At 54.5% G+C, this 16,104-nt stretch overlaps 5 protein-coding genes across 5 annotated transcripts; 2 read left to right on the plus strand and 3 right to left on the minus strand.

Annotated features, from left to right (window-relative positions):
- Positions 1-29: 29 nt before the first annotated feature.
- On the plus strand, positions 30-4,242 carry BO72DRAFT_499174 (putative leucine permease transcriptional regulator (SAC3); the record flags this gene model as incomplete). The annotated part of the gene is made up of 6 exons (XM_040948826.1): positions 30-200; positions 264-566; positions 636-815; positions 868-1,828; positions 1,973-3,241; positions 3,293-4,242. The coding sequence occupies 6 exons, from the start codon at positions 30-32 to the stop codon at positions 4,240-4,242; spliced, it is 3,834 nt and encodes a 1,277-aa protein (XP_040798272.1).
- Positions 4,243-6,018: 1,776 nt separating this feature from the next.
- Positions 6,019-8,125, minus strand: BO72DRAFT_530242 (FHA domain-containing serine/threonine-protein kinase; the record flags this gene model as incomplete). The annotated part of the gene is made up of 4 exons (XM_040950289.1): positions 6,019-6,769; positions 6,837-7,130; positions 7,190-7,236; positions 7,379-8,125. The coding sequence occupies 4 exons, from the start codon at positions 8,123-8,125 to the stop codon at positions 6,052-6,054; spliced, it is 1,806 nt and encodes a 601-aa protein (XP_040798273.1). The 3' UTR covers positions 6,019-6,051.
- Positions 8,126-8,772: 647 nt separating this feature from the next.
- BO72DRAFT_210600 (phosphatase family protein) lies at positions 8,773-12,407 on the minus strand. The gene has a single exon (XM_040939665.1). It carries the CDS (start codon positions 12,022-12,024, stop codon positions 8,884-8,886), a length of 3,141 nt encoding a protein of 1,046 aa, XP_040798274.1. The 5' UTR covers positions 12,025-12,407; the 3' UTR covers positions 8,773-8,883.
- Positions 12,408-12,423: 16 nt separating this feature from the next.
- BO72DRAFT_450802 (Dcp1 family protein) lies at positions 12,424-14,074 on the plus strand. The gene has a single exon (XM_040945337.1). It carries the CDS (start codon positions 12,792-12,794, stop codon positions 13,977-13,979), a length of 1,188 nt encoding a protein of 395 aa, XP_040798275.1. The 5' UTR covers positions 12,424-12,791; the 3' UTR covers positions 13,980-14,074.
- On the minus strand, positions 14,050-15,787 carry BO72DRAFT_488284 (bifunctional triacylglycerol lipase/ester hydrolase). The gene is made up of 4 exons (XM_040948036.1): positions 15,110-15,787; positions 14,814-14,998; positions 14,365-14,741; positions 14,050-14,247 (listed from the first exon to the last, which is right to left on the minus strand). The coding sequence occupies exons 1-4, from the start codon at positions 15,758-15,760 to the stop codon at positions 14,189-14,191; spliced, it is 1,272 nt and encodes a 423-aa protein (XP_040798276.1). The 5' UTR covers positions 15,761-15,787; the 3' UTR covers positions 14,050-14,188.
- Between the last annotated feature and the right edge of the window lie 317 nt (positions 15,788-16,104).

A 16,104-nucleotide genomic window follows, 5' to 3' on the forward strand; every position in this document is an offset into this window, starting at 1 on the left:
CGTCCACGATCCCGCTGGCTTGCGGCAGAATGGCCGGCCCAGCGAATCCTTTCTCGAGCATCGGCCAGAGAGATGGTTCGGCTGGCTCCGCTGGTCGTGGACGTGGTGGACCATCTGGACGCTCGACTCCGTATCAACCCAATGCCAACACCGCGACACGCGACCCCAGGCTTCGTGGTCGGGGGCGCGGCGCTTCGGCGGTAAGAGGCACACGTGGTCAGGGGAGGGGAGCCGGGGCGGGGAATAACGTCTGGAGAAAACAGGCCGAACAACCGGCCGAGCCTGCCACTGGCGCCTCGTCGCCTTTCGGACAGCCGAAGAAGCTGGCTTCTTCCTCCGCCACCCCTCCTGCGCAGCCGTCTCCGAGCCCTTCCCCATTCGCGGGATTTGGAAAAGCATCACCCGTGTCGTTTGGGACTCCCTCGAGCTTCTCTGGGGCTCAAAATGGCGGCAATGTCGCTTCACCACGGCAACCATTCGCGCAGCCTACCAGTGGAGCGACCAGTGCGGCCGTCCCCGTGGAGGACGCCGCGCTTCTAAGTAGCTATACGGATCGCTACGAACAGGTTAGTTGGAATTGTACTTCGGGATTTGGACACTGGTGGTTATTTTGATTGATACTCACTTTCGAACAGCTCAAGCTTTATAGGACGAAGCAAAGAGAGAAGGCTATACGGGAAGGTCAGATGGCAGATCCGAACCAGCCAACGTCACTGCAGCAAGCCATTACGCCTGTGGGTACTTGTACAAGCATGTGTCCAGAATTCGAACGCGTGGAGCGCATTGTTCAGAAGATGGTCGACAAGAGCGAAAAGGTGATAGCATTTGTCCGAGTTCTGCGCGTCCGAAAGCTTATTCTTTGATCAGTACCTGCATCCTGCCACGAACACCTTACAAAATATGGAATTGAAGATGCTCAAGCGGTTTCGACGATCGGCCGCCGGTTACGACGCGCAACTTCCGTCTGATATCAGAACACCTCAAGCGCTCCTTCAGACGATGAATTATCTTATTCGGCATGTTCTCGACGGCCCTGAACCGCTTGGATTGATTCACAAATTCGTTTGGGACCGGACTCGTTCAATCCGCAATGATTTTTCCGTGCAACAGCTCACTCAAGAAGACGATGTCAAGATTGCCGTGACTTGTCTCGAGCGAATCGCTCGATTCCACATTGTATCCCTGCATCTTCTTTCTAGCCCGGCCAACGAGGAACCTTTCGACCGACACCAGGAACGGGAACAATTGAACAACACAATGCTTTCGCTAATGTACTACTACGACGACAACAGAGGCCGCATCCCGTTTCCCAACGAGGATGAGTTTCGAGCTTATTATATTCTTTTCTCGATCCATGATCAACGACCTGATTTGGAATCCCGCGTTCAGAAATGGCCGGTTGAGCTGAGGAGCTCCCCTCGCGTTCAGATGGCACTGGAGCTTTTCGCCGCAGCCAGCAATACCTGGGAATACCAGGGTACCCTCGATGCCAAACGCCCCAACGCTATCGCTCAGGGCTTCTATATGCGGTTCTTCAACCTGATAGACTCTCCGGGGGTCTCTTACCTAATGGCATGCGTCGCCGAAATCTACTTCAATCATATGCGTCAGACCGCCATCCGCTCGATATGGAAGGCCTACTGCCGCTATCCAGCTTCTCAACAACACAAAAACGAGGAATGGACAGTGGATGAGCTGACTACGGTTCTTCGCTTTGATGAATATGATCAGACAATCAAGTTCTGCGAAGAGCAGGACCTCCAGTTCGCCGAAAATGCAAACGGGGATCTTTATCTCAACTGGGGCACCCGTCCTGTGGATTCAGTCGGTACGTGTGCACTCTCGGCAGTTGTTTCGCCGTATATCTCCGTCCGTCGGGCTCAGTTCGCATCCTAAGGAGCTTGGATCTTAAGGCTACCAGCTCTGGTACTCAATTGATTTGACTCAACGACTAACTCGATTTGCGCTACAGCCTTTCAGCCATCCTCGGACCATGCATTTTCGGACACATACGTCGAATCGAAGCGCGCAGGTAGAACGCTTCCAGCAATCATCCTTGGGCTCAACATCAAGGAGGCAGCAAATCTGCAGATGATTGACAGTTCTCTCCTGCCGGAACGTCTCCCTGCTCTTCCCGCCCCTCAACCACATACTTGGACAAATGATGATTCACTTTTTGTGAGCGACGACGAGAACCCCTCTGCGTTCCGCTTCGCCTCTTCGCACGAAGGAAGCTCTCGAAATTCCCCGACGTCGACATCTAGCCTTCAGAACGCTTTTGTGAATGTCCCACCAGCAGCTACCAGCACTGAACCGAGTCGCCCCCCGACTTTCTCATTCGCGTCACCTTCACCTCAACCACAAGCGCCTGAAAAACAGGCGGCTCCTTTCTCGTCCCTTTTTCCTAATCCTTCCTCTAACACCTTTGGCGCGCCTTCGCCGTTACCGCCAACTCCTTTCACCACTAGCACCCCAACTTTACCCCAGTCAAGCCAGTCACCATTGAGTCTGTCAGCAACATCGAGCGGTCAGCCGTCGTCTTCGAGTCCAGTTTCGAATGGCGCTTCGACATTCTCGTTTTCTAAGCCCCCACAGCAGGATCAAAGTACGATCTCTTTCCCGTCGGCATCGGGCAATCAACAGGCTTCTTCGGGCGCGTTCGCTGTGACCACCTCTCCTTTCTCGTTCCCCAAACCTTCCCAGCAGGATGAAAGCAGTAAGCACGTGTCTAGTACGTCAAACGCACAAAAGGCCTCTTCGAATTCGTTCGCATCAACTGCTTCGCCTTTCAATTTCGGACAACCAGCTCAGCCAGCTCAGCCAACCACAGCGTTACCGACAGGAATCAGCCAACAGCCTATCTTCGCCAATGTTCAAAGCCCGAGTCAAGACAAGCAGCAACAGCCGCCACTCTCCTCGCTTTCATCTTCTACGCCATTCAAATTTCCAACATCTTCCACTCAGCCATCTTCAACTTCACCTTTCAGTACTTCCGTTCCTGCATCTGCGTCAAATCCCGTCTTTTCCACTACCGGGCAGTCCGCTCCTAGCATATTCAGCACTGGTGGTTCAAAGCCTACCTTCGACGGCTTCTCAGGCTCGGGCTTCAGTGCTTCTGTACCAAGCCTGACCTCTGATAATGCAGCTGCTAAACAGCCTCCGTCCTTGTTTCCCAAGCCTTCGGAAGAGACAGCCAAGCCGGCATCCCCTTTCCCCTTGTTTTCTCCTCCGAAACAGACCAGTATGTCAAACTCAGTCATCTGAAAGACCTCACATGCTAACTTATCCGAAGAACAACCTACTACATCCTTTGCTCAACCACCAAGTTCAAAGTCAGAGATTTCACCTGAAGAGAAGCAGAGCCTTTCTGGCGGCGTACAAACCAGTATCTCAGACAAGCAACTTGACACTTCGACGCAAGCTGAAGTGCCAGCTGTGTCCGTTTCAGAAAAGGAACCAGAACTACAACTTGATGACCTGGGTTCTCCGCAAAAGCCACTGCTCGCAGCCACCGAACCGAGCAAGAATCAAATTCCGGTGGTTCCTGCTCAGCCTCTACCCGAAGATGCTACGACTAACGACGAGGTGCCTGTGCAGCGTACTTCCTGGTTGTCGGCTCTCAGGGAAGCCGCTGACCGGCGTCGGGAGAGCAAACCAACCGCCAGTCGCAAACGAGTTCACGAGGGACCTGAAGAACCCTCGCCACCCCAAAGCGATAGCGGCACCAAGGTGGTCAAGGCGCAAAAGCAAGAAGCGCCTCGCGTGCCCAGCCGGAAGTCAATGGCACTTTCATCTCTGAAGCCTTTGCCCAAGCTTCCAATCCTGGAACAAATCGAGTCGATGACCACCCGGAAGTCAGCCGCGCCCTCAAAACCCCAGGAGCCAAGGTCTGTTCAAGTCGATGAGGACGAGCTCCTTCTCTCTGCTGCCCGCATTGCAGCCGAGTCCTTGAGAAGCGGTCCCCGGATCCTGGACGGGTGGTCTGCCGCTTCTTACGATGGGCGGGCGTCTTCCTTTAGCGGTAGAAGTAGCGCGTCGCCGTCTTGTGCCTTTTCGCGAAGCCAGTCACCCCAGTCGGGCCAAGTGAACGGGTACGAGGTTTCCCTGGCCCCCGATACCAACCTAGGGCTAGGCCGTACCATGTCTCGAACGGAGCAACGGATCCGCATGACCGGGGCTCACGGGCTCGCCTACAAACCTTTGGACTTTCCCCGTACCGATCGCAAACGGAAAACGCGTTGAGAATGGTGATGTCTGATACGATGGAGTCATGCTTGGCCCCGCTTCTCCTCTCATCATTCATTTATGCTCTCTTCTGCCCTGTAGGGTTTTCCACGAAAAGAAAACCCCCCTCAGTTATCATGCATGGCAGGAGGAAAGGACTATACTATACCATTGGTTGCATTCTTCATTTCTTTTTTTCTCGCCACGGCGTTGGTTGGGCGATATCACACACATGCCTTTTGTTGTCCCCTCATGTGCATGAAGCCTGAGTTATGTTTGGGGTTTTTCTTCACAGTGCATGGCGCTGGAATCGTTTATCTTTGGGCATACAGATTTATATGCATTGTACATAGCGCTTGCTGTATTGAATTGCAATCCTATGCATCTTACAGATATTTTCTTCAACCTATTGGTTTCCAGCATCTTGGTTTCCAGCATCTCAAGACATAGCTAATCAGCATCGTATGTAGCGCAATGTGCTGATCTGCGATAACAGCAATCCTGCTCCGGTGGGCATGTATGCCTTGCCAACCATCATCACTAGATACGGATAGAGGTGCCACTCCTCCCTGGGACGGGGGGGGGGCTTTCTTCTTGAGGTTTGTCAAGCATCCGCCTCCAGAAGTAATTATGTACTGTATTTGATAACTTAAGCTTTTGTGATACCCGGCTTAGGGTATGTGTCCGTGTTATGGAATCATCAGCTCGTTTGGTGGATGACTTATCTATGGTACGTTGTCAGGGTCCCGGGGGTTACCGTCGGCTGAAGACGTGGGTTGCGACCCCCAGGTCTCTCTTTCGATTAGGGAGCAAGCACTGCTATCAAAACCCCGTATTGTAGGAAGACTTGGGTGGAAAGGCGTCTGTCTCTGTCTGTCTCGTGGGCGGAGCGGCTCTTGTTTAGGAAGGGGGGGGCATAGGGATCGGACTCGGGGCTCACTCGGGATCGGAGGGAACTCGGTAGCGTCGCTGGAGCAGAGCAGAGCAGATGATGGATGGTCACTGGTATCTAGTGGCCGAATCTCGTCGGCCAGGTGTACGATTGAATCCTGTTCCGAGCTATATGATGCATCTCAACGTATGTATGTATGTATACTTGCTAGGTTTTCTCTGGATGGGGCTAAATCAGGTGTACTTGTACCTTACATATCCACTATCAAGACGGGTAGCGTAGAGTCAGTCCTAGGAGCCTTACCTTACGCCTAAGCTTTATCCTGTCCAAGCTAGTCGTCCTTGATGCTGTTGAACTCTTTTCTAGTATTCTCTATTCCGATAGCGATACGGAGTAGAGGCCACCAAGTCTCCGGGGGTTTTATCTCCCCGCCGCCGAGGCCTCTGTAAACCTTCCATCCTTCCTCGACGGTCTGATATGCAGGTATTACCACGAATCACCTCATAGCAAAAGTGTAACCCGTCTCGCTGACGCGCGCAAGCAACCCCCCCCCCCCCCCCCCGGTGTCGCGGTAGGATCCGACTGGGGATGTTCTCATGTATAAGTGGGTTAGTCTGAACTATTCTTAGACGTAAATTTATACACTACTTCTAGATTGGAAGTTGGATCAGAAGTGGCTACCTCAAGTAATTAGAGTATATGGGTTTATCCTCTAAAGAGGGCTAGGTCTAAACGTCTATACCAGTAGAAGATTGCCACTGTAATAGGAATCTATGAGGCATAGCCGATTACTAGCTATCTGATGGCCATGACCTCTTACCCGACCACAGCAAGGCCTATGTCCTATCCTGATATCATTGTTGGGTCTTATCTAGCTATATCTAACAAAGTAGAACGAAAGGGAAAGAAAGTGATGCACGCTTAAGACAATTCAGCTAAGCCGAATGCACGCCCTCATCCAAGTCCTTTTCCCACCCCTCCCCGAGTTTCCAGTCCTTATATACCTCGAGCTCATCTTTTGTAATGGGATTATGTGTCCCCCACTCATCTTCCTCTTCATCTTCCTCTTCTACGGCTACTTCATCTGAGCTGGTTCGATCTCTCATCGGCGGAAGCACCGGATCCGACAAGGTAGGCGACGCCTCAAGATGGCAGGTCCTATCCGGCACCGTGGAAGTCAATGATAGTTGGTCCTCCTTATCTGAGTCCGTGCCACTGTGGCTCGATCCCTCCCCGCTATAGCATTTGGTTGACTCGTTCGCCTCAAGCTCCTTCGTATAGCTAGACAGCTCCACGATGGGGTCACCGGGTGCCCGAGGTACCCAACCCCTGCATGCCCGGCTGTACAGGTCTTGGAATGAGGGCCCGTGACTGCGATTGCTGAACCATTCATGCTCCAGAGCCTCCTTAGCAGTCATGCGCTTGTCCTCCGCCATCTCAAGCAGATGGCAGATGAAATTTTGAGCGCGGACTCTGATCTTATGTGAATAAAAGAAACTCAGTAGGTGGAACACACCAGTTTCTCGAGCAAGAAAGTCCGCCCACGATTCAAACGAACTGTCGGGTAAAAGTTCTCCGGTGAGTAGGATGGTTGCCACACATCCCAGAGACCACATGTCGATAGCTCTGGTGTAACGTCTCTCGAGCATCTCACTACTGCAGTTAGCAAGCTGATTCCGCCCTGTCACATAGTGCCTGAAGAAGACCAAACATGACTTACGGAGCACGATACGCGATGGTACCCTTCGTTGCCGCCATTTTTTCCATGGGATGATTCAACCGCGTAGCGCAGCCAAAGTCAGTGAGAACAACCCTACCCCCCTCTTCCAAGGTTGTCATGAGGATGTTATCGAGTTTCAGATCGCAGTGGACAATATCTTGGTCATGAAGATACTCCAGTGCAAGGAGGATCTGCCGCACTACCGATGCGGCCTCCATGTTAGCAAGCTTTCCTCCTTTGTATTGCATATAAGAGAAGAGATCCCCTCCGGTGACGAGTTCCTGGAAGATGTAGCTGTTCACAACCGCGAACTTAGCTTTTATCTCAATGTTCCCGGGCTCACCGCGACTCACTAGGTATCAGGAGAGCAGACCACCTTCTCGAGGCTCACGATATTAGGCTGTGCACAGGAGTGGTCAGCAAGGCTTTGCACAAGTTACAACGTTTTATCCCACAAAACACCCACACACGGCCACCTGCCTTCTCCTCTTGAAAAGCACCATCAAACTCCTTCTTTCTCTTCTCCAAGGGGCCAGACTCACATGACTCAGATCCTTCAAGATCATAACCTCCTGCCGCAGAAGCTCGCGCTTCTCCGTCCACCTCTTCCACACCAGGTCATCGAACTGCGCCATGACCCCGGGGTCCCCAGCTTCCTCCGAAGGCTGTGACCCAGGGTTCTCAAAGAGGTTAGCTAGGTCTGCTCTCACGGATCTGATGGCCTGATCCCGAAGGGGCCGCAAATCCAGGACCTTGCACGCCAGTTGCCGTCCCTTGTCTCGCCGGTAAGCCATGTACACGGTTGCGAAGCCTCCCAGGCCGAGCTTGCGGTGCGTGAGGACGAACTCGTGGTTCAGGAGCTGCAGCTCCTCTTGCTGCAACTCATACGGCGTTGGTTTGTCGTACACCTGGTCCGCGCAATTGAACATGAGGAACTTCTCGCCCTTCAGGCAGAGGATGTCGCCGTGGGTCAGGAGGAAGCCGCCGGCCGAGCGGCCCATGGGGTGGCCGTTCCAGGTGGTGACGTTCATGGAAAGGTCCTGGGCGTAGACGAGCGGAGCGATCTCGCTGGGGTTGTCGCGGTCGAATACCACGGTGTGGATGCGGAGGTGCCTGCGCGAGATGTGTTTGCCCTTGATGACGTAGTCGCATTTCGTGGACCGGCCGATGGTGATCACCTTGTCGCTGTAGATGGCGAGAGGATTGGTGGACTCTCCGGTGTGGATATCGTGGGTTGAAATGGTGCCGACGAAGAGGCTTTGAGAGGGCTGGGTAGGATGCGTGGACATGCTGGTTGCTGACATCGATGGAATAATGCTGATAAATGAAGTGAAAGTGAGGTGTATACTCTAAGTGTAAGACAGCTGTAATGATATAGTTGAGAGTAAGTGAGAGCAAAGTGAGAGCAAAGTGAGAGAAAGAAGAGGTTTCGGTTTCTGTTTACAACCGGCTTCTGTATATTGCTGGCTGCCTCAGGATAGGAGTGGGACGGATTAGGACGGAGCGCATCACCGTGACCGCGCACCGGGACTCCTTCCCAATCGTTCTCGTTGACACAGGCAACATGGAAGACAGTTTGAGAGGGAAAGGTCGAGGGCAAGCTTGTATCTGGCGAATGTGTACCGGTCCCTTGTACATGCTTCGCAATAGTATATGTCACCATACGCACCGGTTATACTCATATCCTGTGTGCACAGCATGCACCTCTACCCTTCCGCCGTACTCCCTGGATAATGGAACTACCCTGGAATGCCTCACATCTAACGCAGCCATGATATCTTTAATACACAAGAGGGCAAAGCCCCTGAATTCGCAACATGTCTGACCCGGGATTCACCCAGACCTCCCCTACCAACAAGCCTACCTAGCAGCTTTTGCTATCAAGCTCTATCCAACTACCAGGGCCGACTACATCCGTTGATCAAAGCACAGCATGCAGGAGTATCGCTCTGCAAACCCCCGAGCCCATCGCAGAAAGAGATCTATCCACATGCCATCTACCTATAGGGAAATATACAGTAACATACATACACACACATTTAAAAAGTTAGGGAACGCCCCCCGAAGGTCCCTTACTGTCCACCCCAATTGTCTTCAAGAATGGCTCAATAACGCCCCGTTTGCGCTCCTCCAGCGCTCGTCGGTCTTTTTCCTTCGCGGGCACGGGTCCTTCCGTGGTGATCAGCACCGAGGCGAAAATCGTCGCCAGGGCAGTTTCAACCGCTTGGCGGCGCATGGCCATCTGGGAGATGACAGAAGGAGGCTCGGAGACGGAAGAGTTGAATGTGCGGGTTCGGCGCCGGAAGGCGTTGGCGGATATAAAGGATGATGGGGGTGGTGGTTGCTCTTGCTCTTGTTGTTGCTGCTCTTGAGGGTTTGCTAAGTCTTTTGGCGAATTCTCTTGTTTTATTGGACTCCGGTTCTCAAGCGGAGGGGTTAAGATCTTCAGAGGGCCGTGGGTGGGAATGGATGATGCCGGGGCAACTTCGTTGGCGATACGGGCTAGCATGAAAGTTACGAAAGTGAAAGAGACGCTGTGGGCGGGGGAATAGGCGAGGCTTTCCAGCACCCACGCTTGGGTTTCTTCCCACGATAAAGGTGGTGCGCGGGTTTTCTCGCGAGCGAGGATCTGTTGGTCTAGATTTTGCCACACAGTGCTGGTGACGACGCCGTCTTTCAATGACCGAAGGAAGACAAGTAGCGTTTCGCTGAGAATCTCGAGCCGGTGGAGACAAGATACTTCGGGCGCGAAGACGATGCTGAAATCTTTATTGATGTCCAAAGCCTCGCGAGCGGCGGCCAGAAGTGAAAGACGCTCGTCCTTGTCACGTAAGGTCCATGTCTCAGGCTCAAAAGGCCAGCCATAGCCATACGGCTCCTTGGTCCACGGAGGCATGTCATCCTCTGAGTGGCCTCTTGTCATACTCCATTCAGCAACGGCCCGTTCAGTCATTTCCGAAATAGCCTCAGTCAGTCTGAATAGCTCGCGAGGTGCCGATAGAGGCACGGCCGAACTCCGTCGTCGTTCGGAGTTGTTGAGACTCCGCGCTCCCGCCTCGGGCATCATTGTGAGCTCTTCGAGCGAGCGGCCAAAGCAGGTAGGCAGCCATTTGCCGTACGCAGAAATGAAATGGTCCCGCCCGTTCGTCACTCGGAGGACGAGGACTTCTTCCAGGCTAAATTGGTCCTGATTCAATAATCGGGCTAGCTCTACGTCTCTAACAAACGCCGTAACCTCAATGCTGGCAATCTCACCGGGGAGGAGGGTGCATTCGTTCGACGGTAGCTTCTTTTTCGAGTCTTCTTGTTCAGGATGGTGCACCCGGTACTCCAACCAAGGAGCCGACTTGTGGGTTTCATTCTGCTCCGGCTTCTCCAGAGAAAAGGTGGCGGATACACCGCTGGTATTGGCGACGGTCAAGGACCGAGTGACGGGAACATCGAAAGGCACGTCTCCAAAATTCACGGCGTTGGGATCTTCGCTGGTGGGCTGATTACCATGATGATCGACCACCACAGTAAGTCCAGGTCGAGACTCGTTTTCCACCTTGTCCAGTTCTCGAACCACTTCCTGATGGATCTTGGCCTTTTTTTGCGGGTCCACGGACTCGAATGTCAAGGTAAATCCAGCCGCGAGAGGCTTATGGTCCGAGGAGAGTATCCCTTGATGAGACAAGTAGTAGTCTAACTGAAGAGACTCATCAGCTTCGGCGGTAGAAATGAAAGAGTCGTCTTCATTGGAATCCTTGTCGGGATCATATTCATCCCCACTGTCGGCTCCGTCAACATCTGGGTCATAATCGAACAAGACGTTGTCATCAGCAGCCGCCTTATCCAGGCCCCTGGCCTTCATCTCCTCATCGCGCTTCCTAGCCTCCTCAGCTTCTTTCGCCAGTCGCTCAGACCTCAGTTTGTCTTTGTGTGATCGGAACAAAATCCGATCGCACCAGCTGGGACCGCGATTTTTCTCACTCGAATCGAACCTACCCACGCTGCCTACATCATACTTGTAAGTAGGCAGGAAGGTGATAGGACCCTCTCGCCAGCCGTCATGGAACGCCTTACGCTTGCTCTGCTGCGTCGTGAGCTGGTCATGAGGCAATAGAGACGATATCGTGGTCTGTAAGGAGGCGGGGTCTGTATGGGGATCGATGTCGTCGTCCGAAACAGGGGGACTAGAGCTGCCTCGCCTAGATGATCGCTGTTGATCTCCTCCTTCTTTGTCTATTACGAGCGGTGATTCAGTACGCCCATCAGCATTCACTCGTGTCTTGTGCCGGTTATCGTAGTCGTTCTCCGTATGTCGAGCCAGCACTCGACGCACATCATCCCCGGGAATGTCTTCCAGTCGGTAATTAAGATCTCCGAACCAGAAAGCAAAGTCCTCTTGCCCGATACTCTCGGCAGGGTCTTCACGAAGGGTAGCGATCGGATCAATGGGTTCAAAGCGAGTCCGTGTAACGATCTGGGAAGCGTCCCAATTGCGCCGCTCTAGACTGTTCTTATCGGACCCGGCAGCCAGGTGGCAGTCCACAAAGACAACGCATGTGGTTTCGCCGAGGACCAAGCGAGTCGCGACGGCGCCTTTGTTACCCATGTATCCTAGAAGCCCCGTACCCACACTAGTGCAGCTCACGGACGATACCTGGTTGGCCAGGGAGGGGGAAGCATAGACCAGCTGCAGCAATCCCACCAGCTGTGTCTCGGCAATAAGCTTATATCCCGGTGGCAAGGCCTTCTCAAGCGCCGCCTTCCATCTATTCGCCGGCGCTGGATCGACATACGGTCTCAGCGCCTCCGCGGGCGACGAGACATCCACAATCTCCTGCAAGCCCAGGACGTAGAGGTCAATCTGGTCCGGCGCAGTCTCGGACAGTGACTCTGTCTGTCCAGCCGAAGAGTCGTCCGTCTTGTTTCCTCCCTGCGAGTCCTTCACCCGCAACCCAGACAGTTGTTCGCATACCCCTTTCTGTTGCACGAACCAGTTCCCGATGTCGTTCTCGGTGCCTGGAATGGCAGCCACATTCCATGTGCCGACCTTGATTCGGATCGACTGCTGGTGGGTGTATTCGGCCTTTCGCGCTTTGACAGCCTGCGGGAGCGACGAGGGGTCGGTCTCCGGAGACGTTTCGTTATCGCCCGGGAATTCGCCGGAGATGTGTTGCTGTTGCTGGGCGACGGAAGCCATAGTGTATGATTGAGGGAATAGTATGCGCCCTCCCGATCCAGGGATATAGATCTATATATAGGGTGGCCTCCGAGCGATGCGGGCGAATACGAGGTCACCGCGGACTGACACGCGGCGCAAAAGGTTGCACGTTTAAACGAATAGAAGCTAGATGCGACAGTTTGGAACATTAGGACATGAACATCATGCGACCATCGAACGAGAGGTCAGGGGTTCGTTCTAAATCAAATCAAGACTGGAGTGTGGACCAGAGCGCTAGTGGCGAAGGTCGTAGCGAGCGAGAGCTGCGTGGAGTACGTACTGTACAAGCCCGCGGGAGCGGCGGCTCTGGATTGGTATAGATTGGGACGGGAAGCGCTCACAAGAGAGAGAACAGTCTTGGGGATTTAAGTCAAGGTCTGCGATCACTTCCACGAAGAATGATCGCAGAACCCAGTGAAAGAGAGAAAGGGTGGTGGTGGGAGGATGGTTTTGAGGTGGAAGGAGGAAGAAGGGGAAGAGGAAGAGGAAGAGGACGGATTGAATAATCAATGATGATGATGGAATGGGATTCCAGACTCGGCCGCGGGGTGCTTTCCGACCGCTTCTCGGCCTGAGCTTCCCCTTCCTTTCCCTTTCGCTTTCCCTTTCCCTTTCTCTCTCCGCCATAACTTCCTCAAATCGTCATCACTTCCACCTCACTCATCGCACTTCCTCTTCGTCTCTCTTTCTCTCTCTCTCTCTCTCTCTTACCTCACATTCCGTCTCTATACCAGTCATCCCACACAATGTCCGCTCGCAAACCCCGACGGGCACACTCCAACCAGGGCACCAACAACATCAACAACCCGCGACACCACCAACAACACCTGAGCCAAAGCGGCTTCGCCCAACCCTCCGACTACGACTCCGACTACCAAGCCTATCTCTCAGACACTCAACACCACCAACACCACCAACAACAACTCCCCATTCACCGTCACCACCCCCCACAAACAAACCAACAACTCCCCCCAATGACAGCCACCGCAACCACCACGACGACCACCACCACCACCACAGCCCCCGCGCCGCCGCCCCTCCGCACCAACGAAGACCTCAACCTGTCGGTCCTCCGCCGCCACAACCCAACCATCACCTCGATTCTCTCCCTCGCGCAATACGCCGTGGTCTACATCTTCAGCCCCAGCACGCGGCAATGGGAAAAGAGCGGCGTGGAGGGGACGCTCTTCGTGTGCCAGCGATCGCAGGGCGAGCTAGGCGAAGAGCGCTACAGCGTCTTTGTGCTGAACCGTCGCGGGCTCAACAACTTCGACCTCCCGCTCACCGACGGCGACAACGTCGAGATCACCGAGGAGTATATCATCCTGAAGTCCGATCTGGCGCCGGAGGTGGTGGAGAATGCTTCCATTCCGGGGATGGTGCCGCCAGCCAATTCTACCGCTGCTGCTGCTGCTGCTGCTAAGCCTTCGGGGAATAGTGGCGGTAATGGTGGGGATATTCGGATCTACGGGTTGTGGATCTACAGTGAACCGCCGCCGAATTCCACGGCCGAGACGCGCAGCATCAACGCGCAGATGATCCGGGAGTGTGCGGTGCATGCTGGGGAGAGCTTGAAGCTGGCCAGGGAGCGGGTCGAGGCGACGCGGCAGAATGGGATGCATGTTGCGGCGGCGACGGCGGCGGTGGCGGCTACGACGGGCGCGCCGTTGGAGGAGGTGAGCACTAGTGTGGCGATGGGAAGGCAGGTCTCGCTCAAGGATCTGTTCGGGCAGCAGCGCGCCCAGGATGATGGGTGGAGTGTGCGCGCGCATCAGATCGCGCCGGCCGATTGGCAGCATGCGCCTCCGCCTCCGTCGCAGCCGGGTCCGGGTCCAGGACCGGGGTCGGGTTCTGGAGCTGTGCCGGCGCTGCAGCAGGATGTTCTGGGCGATCTGTTTCGGAGAGCCGGGCTGGCGTATCAGGGGGGTCAGTGAGGTGTGTCTTTTGTGTGCGGAGGGATGCGAGAGGATACCCATGAATGATGGTGGTATGATTAGCGCATATAGAAGTTTTGGTGTGCATTCTTGGGAAACGGTCGTAGCCCTACCTCTATTTTACGATGTCTCTATACAGTCAATGCCTCCCGTACATACTCATTACCCTGTTCAACCCCAACCCCAACTCCCTAGGGAATTACCCATCCTCACCCCACAACCTCCCTAACCATCCCAGCAACCTTCTCCGCCATAACCTCGCTATGCCCTGCCCAGCATACAGTCAGCACACGCATCAGATCAACCCACAAGCCCACAATCCCACAATCCCCAAGCACACCCCCGGGCCCAAGACCCAATACACCAAGATTGGGGCAAGACTCACTCAAACAAAAAGCATGCGGCAAGCCCTCCTCACAAACCACCATCGTCGGGCCACGGCCCCCTTCCCCTTCCCCTTCGCCACCCTTCGCACTGCCACCCTCCGTAATCCCATTCCCATTCCCCCTCCCCCGCAAAGCAATAATCTCCTCCCTCGTCTCCTCAGGGACCCAATGATCCCCGCGTCCATAATAAAAGAACAACTTCGTCAAGCTCTTCGCTGCTTCAGGCGTCGACGCAATCCCCCACACCTCGTCGGCCCATTCATCCGAACTGATGGTGTACATCTCCGACGCGGCCATGTGTCTATCACCGTCAGTATCCCTGTACATACCCTGGAGAGGCGCTAGATAGCCCGGCGGGGCTGGGTTAGGTGTGATCCTGATATCGGATCTTGATCGCTGGACCTAACCCAGGAGAAGAGAGAGGGAATGTGGGGGAAGGGCGACGTACAAAGCCTGTCTGACGCCCCTCCTACTCGTCAGAAACCGGCAGGTCGTGTCCACGGCGGCGGACGGCGGGGATCCCATGACCAGACGCACTACGGTGCGGAGCATGGGGGCCGGGAGGAGGGTCGTTAGGACCCGTGCGACGAGGCTGGCGATCAGGGCTAGGTGGGGGAGGATGGCGAGGAGGGTCTTATCCGTGTGGGAGAGGGTGGGGTGGTTAGTGTTCGTTATTCCAGTGTGAAAGGGGGGGGTGGGTTGGAGAGAATGGATGGAGTATGGGATAGGGCTCTGCGAACTTACGGTCAGTTTCCTCCCGGAGGGGGATTTGGCGATGTCGACGACGGTGGGGAAGAGGAGGATTGCGCTGATGATGGGGAAGGAGGAGTGCTTGTTGTCGGCTGATGGTGATGATGATGATGATGATGATGAGGTTGCTGCTGAGGATCGTTCGCGGTGGCGCCGGATGAGCTCCATAGCGATGTAGGTTCCCACGGAGTGGCCGATCAATATGACTCGGGGTCTGACTGTATCACCGTCGACACGACGAAAAGCTGGGGTCTCCGAGGCGACAACACGGCTCACGCAATCGTCCAGCTTGCGCTGCACGAAGCGGATCTGGTCTTCCAAGTCGTGGTAGTGTTCTGTATTGCTGTCGGACGGTGACGATGCGACCTCAAAGCCGGCGAGGCTGTGGCCGTAGAGGTGGAATCTGGGGCTCGCATCGTCCTTGGAACTCCAAACCCTCAATTTCTCGATCAGATGCGTGAAGAATGGGTAGTAGTATGATATCAAGCCAGGATTGCCGGATATAAAGTAGATAATCACGGGGCTCCCAGACACACCCCCGGAGGATTTCTTGTCGCACAAGGTGTGGAAGAAACTATCCGGGGTCATGTGAGGGTCGATTTCCGGAGACATGGCGCCTGAGTCAGGATCTGAAGACACGCTCATGCATGTCCACTTCAAACTTCAAGTCTGGATCATGCATCCTGTCTTCGGCGTTGCTTCGCCGGCCGCGGGAGACAGCGGCGGATGTACTCTTTCCCCGCAAGCCGAGGATGTGATCGGCGCTCATATACAGTCTAAGTTACATCTCCCATAATCTACAGCCGCGCCTATCGACGCCAGGTTCATGTTCACTTGACATTGCCCATGCAAGGATATGTGCAATCGATGTCTTTTCGCAAATGCTATCCCTTCTTCAACCCCAGCCCATACCATACCGTCCAGTCCATCCAGCAAGCCTGACTCCGCCCCGGTCCAGAGCCCTCGAAATCCCGAATGATAAGTGAAGA

The sequence above is a fragment of the Aspergillus fijiensis genome, assembly GCF_003184825.1.
Source record: "Aspergillus fijiensis CBS 313.89 unplaced genomic scaffold BO72scaffold_50, whole genome shotgun sequence".
Lineage (NCBI taxonomy): Eukaryota > Fungi > Ascomycota > Eurotiomycetes > Eurotiales > Aspergillaceae > Aspergillus > Aspergillus fijiensis.

Bases quoted from the DNA above. Each gene is read 5' to 3' on its own strand.
- BO72DRAFT_450802 (XM_040945337.1), top strand. From the start codon at position 12,792: ATGTCCGCTCGCAAACCCCGACGGGCACACTCCAACCAGGGCACCAAC.
- BO72DRAFT_488284 (XM_040948036.1), bottom strand. From the start codon at position 15,760: ATGAGCGTGTCTTCAGATCCTGACTCAGGCGCCATGTCTCCGGAAATC. The intron at 14,742-14,813 runs GTACGTCGCCCT...ATCCGATATCAG, and splicing joins AGGGGCGTCAGACAGGCTTT to GATCACACCTAACCCAGCCC. The intron at 14,248-14,364 runs GTGAGTCTTGCC...TATGCTGGGCAG, and splicing joins GCCGCATGCTTTTTGTTTGA to GGCATAGCGAGGTTATGGCG.
- BO72DRAFT_210600 (XM_040939665.1), bottom strand. From the start codon at position 12,024: ATGGCTTCCGTCGCCCAGCAACAGCAACACATCTCCGGCGAATTCCCG.